General features: G+C 48.5%; 1 protein-coding gene across 1 annotated transcript in view; it reads right to left on the reverse strand.

The window, feature by feature from the left end:
* Positions 1–4,597, reverse strand: part of LOC103582303 (transmembrane protein 132C-like) — a gene marked incomplete at its 3' end in the record, with an annotated part of 5,794 nt that extends 1,197 nt beyond the window's left edge. The window contains exons 1-3 of the mRNA XM_008563940.1: positions 4,454–4,597; positions 2,269–2,474; positions 560–833 (exon numbers count right to left, since the gene is read on the reverse strand). Coding sequence (XP_008562162.1) covers positions 560–833; positions 2,269–2,474; positions 4,454–4,597 — 624 coding nt within the window. The remainder of the gene's footprint in view (positions 1–559; positions 834–2,268; positions 2,475–4,453) is intronic.
* Between the last annotated feature and the right edge of the window lie 291 nt (positions 4,598–4,888).

Consider the following 4,888-nt stretch of genomic DNA (forward strand, 5'->3'; position numbering starts at 1 on the left):
GAAAAGTCTTCCATGACCCACCATCTGTCCTGAAATCCTACCATTCTATACTTTTCTTTGAGCGAAAGATAGGCAGTAGGAGTTCAGGGAGAGTTGGTTGAATAAACAAATAGAAGCATGATGTAGTGACTGAAGGAAAGGAGTGAGAGGAAGAATCCACACTTCCTCGCCTGATGACTGGTAGAAGCAGCACATTGAGATGAAGGCTGTTTCCGAGAGGTGGAGGAGGAAAAAGTCTGGAGAGAGGGTACTGAGTGGTAGACCGAGAGGCAGGATGGCGAGTGTTTGCAGGTGGTGGGATGGGGATGTGCCGTTGAGAGTGGAGCTGGGGTGTGCAGCTGGGGTGTGCAGCACCCAACTTCTCACTTCTGTTTGGAAGGAGATTGGAGCTCAAAGAGCTGGTCCAGGCTCACCTCTCTGTGTCCCCATGATGCCATCTGCAGCCATCATGGGGGCAAGGAATTGGCCACTGTGATCTGCACCCCTTTGAATCCCCTACCCAATACTGCATGGCATGCTGCGTGCTGCGGATACAGAAATCCCGAACTCCTGCTCCTACCTGGATGGTCGTCATCCCAACCTCCCGCCCGACCAAGATCCTGCTGTCCTGGAGTGTGGCCACGTGAGGCTCCTCCAACTTCATGAATTCTGTGACCAGGTGGGTGATGTCGAACTGCCAGTCGGGACTAAGCAGGTGGCTCAGCTGACCCCACAGGCCTGCACCCTCAGACACAAACTGGGTGAGGACCCGCACGGTGGCACGCTGGTACTGCAGGGCACAGCCCCGGCCCCGCCGCTCCTCCTCATCCTCATCCTCGCTCTCTCGTGTGGGCCTGTGGGAAAGGGAAGGAGCTCTCAGATCCAGGGAGAGGAGATAGGCTGGAGCCCGTCTCAACCTCAGGGAGACAATGTTCAATACGGGAGCCCCAGGACCACACGAGGAGCACTGATTCCACCAGGTGGCAGTGCAGAGGGTTGCACATCTCTTTCTTGAATACATTGATTGACAAATGAAAAGACTTAACAGCTAATATTTACTAAGCCTAAGCTATCCCACACATGGCTATATATATTTTAATTTAAATGAATAAAAATTAGATAAGTTTAAAAATTCAACTTCTCAGCCACACCGGCTATAGCCCAAGTGTGCCATATTGGACAGGGTGGTTCTAGAACATTCCACCACCATAGAAAGTTCTATTGGACAGAGCTGTATCACACTCTTGAGATGTGCCAAGTCCCTCTCTAAGCTTCCACATGCGTAAACTCTTTTACTCTCATAACACTGTGGAGCAGACCTATCATTTTTCTCACATCCAGATGAAGAAACCAAAGCACAGAGAGGTTAGGGAGCTTGAGGAATCTCACAAATCAAGTGAGTGGCAGAGCTTGGATTGGAACCCAGAGGGTCTCAGTCCTGCTTTCTTCAGGGACATGGAGTGAACCCATTCTCTTGGCCACTCATGACCACTATGAGATCTGTAGGGCTGGCGAGGCTCTTAGCTACCTCCCCTGATCAGCCCAAGTTCCTTCAAGTCCTTGTGGCATTGGACTTGGTGTCTCACTGTCCTCGAGGGCACTTTCTAGTTTGTCCCTTACGATGAAGTCCCTGGTTCCTGGGGTACTGTTAGGAAATAGCCCTGATGGTTTGGGAGGGAGAATTCCAGGCAGAAATCCATGAACTCAGCAACAACCCTCACCTGGCAAATATACGCCTATGTGTGGGGCACCGAATTAAGAAAATGAGAACCCAAACTCCTACACATGACAGTCCGAGTCACACCAAATAAATTAGAGGCTTTTTGTAAACAGTGACCCCACAGTTCAGTATAAATGCAATTAAATTTTATCCAATAATTTAATCTGCGCAAAACAGTTAAAGCTTACTGTAATCACAAAGCACAGAAGAGGGAATAAACCAAACTTCAAATTCCCTGGGGACCGAGGGGCTAGAAAAATGTGCTGCCTGTGTCACATCATTTTAGGCAAGGTGCTTGCAGGAGACAGCATAATTGGAGCCCAAGTGTCAAATGCACACAACCTGGGTTTGACACCGACCTGCTGTTCAGCAGCCTTTGTGCCTGGCTGGGTTATCTTAGAGCCCTGCCTTCCCAGAGGGTTGTTGATAGGATTGAGGGAGATGTAATTGACATGGTAAAACCAGCACCTACTATGCGCTGGGTCCTGTATTGGATCTTTTAGTGTTAAGGTCAGTGCATAAAGCTGTTGTTAGCAGGGCTCTAGAGCATCTCCCCATTCTGGGCTCACCTTTTACTGGCCACGATGGGAACCCTCCAGCCCTTAATCTGGCTGAGCTCTGTGTCAGAGACTTCGATCTGCAGGGGTAGCCGGGGCACCCACACGGTGATGTGCAGGGGGGCACTCAGGTACTGGTACGTGAAGTTCACCACTGCATCCATCTTGCCTTTTATCTCTTTGCCATTGACAAAGACATAGTTGCAGCGGTCGGACACCTGCAAAGACAGGGGGAGTGGGTATGGAGAAAAAGTCCATGGGGCATTGGAGTCCTCCCTTCTTTGGCTTGTCTTGTTCTCTTGCAAAGCACACATGCTTAATTCAGATTCCTCCCAATGCAGAGCCTGAGACAGGGATTTGGTGCAGTCAATTTAATTGGGAAGTGACCCCAGGGAGCAGGGGTGAAGGAGACAGACACTGAGGAAAAGACGATGGGAAGGTGCATTTTGGGGGCTGCTACTGTGACATCTGAGGCCTCATAAAAAGCATCCAGGACTGTCCACCTGAGGGATATGAGGCAAGAATATTATCTACCAGCTTCTGTCTCCCACTGGTGGAGGGCTTTCCCAGCCTGGTACAGAAAGCAGCTTGAAGTGAGACTTTGCAATCAAAAAGTGAACTTGAACTTGGACAGTCCAGAAGTGGTGGCTGAGGGATTGTGATGTGAACACCACAGGTGTCTGTACCCCAGGTTGATGTCTGCTCAGAAAGTCAGCCACACCCACCCCATCCAGACTCCCAGGATATGAAGGGCCTGTAGTGCTGCCTTGTCCAGCTGGATTCTCACCATTCCAACACTCTCCCTGCCAGTCACATATGGTCCTGATGACACCCAGGTCTTGGCACATGCAGTTCTGCCTGCCATGACTGCCCTGGATTGTTGATATGTTTGCATTATGGTTGCTCATTATGTGAGTGGTAGAGCCATATGAGAGACTACCAGCCTATGTTCCCTTCCTCTGTATTCCTCCCTTTCCTTTCTCCTTTCTAGCAGGTTGTTGCTTCAGGAAAGGGAGAAGAAACGGTAGAAAGAAAAACGAACATACAGAGAAAATAAAAATAAAAGTCTGCAAGCATCTGGCTCTTGTGTTCCAATGACATTCATTCAAAGACAAATCTATATACAGACTCATGGACATTCCCAGCATGGCAAGGAAACAGCAAAGGCTCCTGTGTTCGCAGGAAGCAGGAAGAGGCAACACGGATGAGGATGAGGCCATTGCAGAGGTAACTGTGCTGACTGTGGCTGATGAGGGATGACGCCCTAGGAACTCTGAACAGAGACTAGAAGACTAGAAGCCCCCTCCCCCAATGCCTCAGCAGTAGGTAAGCCCTCTGGAAATTAGCCAGGGATTCTGTTTCTGTCATCTTAATGAACTGAAAATTGAAAACAGAAACCACCTGAGTTATAGAGAAACAATATAACCTATCTTGCATAGTCGAGTTAGTGGGATGTGATTTAAGTTGACCCCATGTGTGCATATCATCTCCTATACTGTAAAACTCTTGAAGGCAAAAGGTATGTCTTACCCATCTTTGATTTCTTGGTTCCTTGCACCAGCTGCTCATGAAGCAGGAGCTCAGCAAAGTGGATATTGAATGGATGGATGAATGGATAGATGGATGGATGGACAGATAGATGGATGAATGGGTGAATGGACGGGCGGACGGATGGATGGGTAGATGGATGGATAGATGGATGGATAAGAGAGATGAAGATATTTAAGAATGTATGCATGGATGGGCAGATGGATGAACAGACAGAAGCATGCATGGATGGATGGATAGACAGATAGATGGACAGATGAACAAACTGATGTATGGACAGACGGATGTATGGAGGGAGAGATGGATAAACAGGGCCCTCCTTTCACAGGGATTCCTGCTTCAGGACAACCATCAACAATCTTGGGGTTGAGGGGAGATGCAAAAAGAGACTGAGAGGAGATGGCACCCCAAATAGTGAAAACACAAGAAATTAATTCTTAAGATTCTAGAAAGCTCTCAGGCAGTGTTTCCTAATCTTTTCGGGGTCACTGACTACTCTGAGAATACACATAAAGCTAATTCTTGCTAGAGGAATGCATACACCCAGTTTAGCAAAACTTTTCAGAGCTGATGAAGTCACTCATGGGCTCCCCGCATGGCACTTGCATGCTAAGCTGTCACTGCTGATTCTCCTGTCTGGATTGTGTACCCTGGAAAGAGTGGAGTCCTCTTCTGGTGGTCTGTGGACCCAGCCGAATAACATCCAGTGCTGAGCAGTGAACTCTTGTGATCCGATCACCTCTCTGCCCAGCTTCCAGGAACTCTGGATGGCCACGCTGGACCCAATTTTCATCTTCGATGTACACTTGTGTTTGCAGGGGCAGCTGTGTGGGCTGGGCTGAGAGAAGTTCCTCCATCTGCTGGGGACTGTGGCAGGGAGCAGTTGGGAGGGGAGTACACGGATGGACCTTCTCACTCATGGTCAAGAGTGGTTTTAAAATGTTTACATGCTGATTAAGGATGGAAAGCAATTTTAGTGGCTGTCCCAGACTTGTCATTAGCATGTAAACACTGCCCTGGATCTGGGCAGGCATTAACATAATAGCCCAGCAAGAGTTATATCAGTAATCACTTCTTTAATCAA

Source organism: Galeopterus variegatus, unplaced genomic scaffold (assembly GCF_000696425.1).
Source record: "Galeopterus variegatus unplaced genomic scaffold, G_variegatus-3.0.2 Scaffold15645, whole genome shotgun sequence".
Classification (NCBI taxonomy): Eukaryota; Metazoa; Chordata; class Mammalia; order Dermoptera; family Cynocephalidae; genus Galeopterus; species Galeopterus variegatus.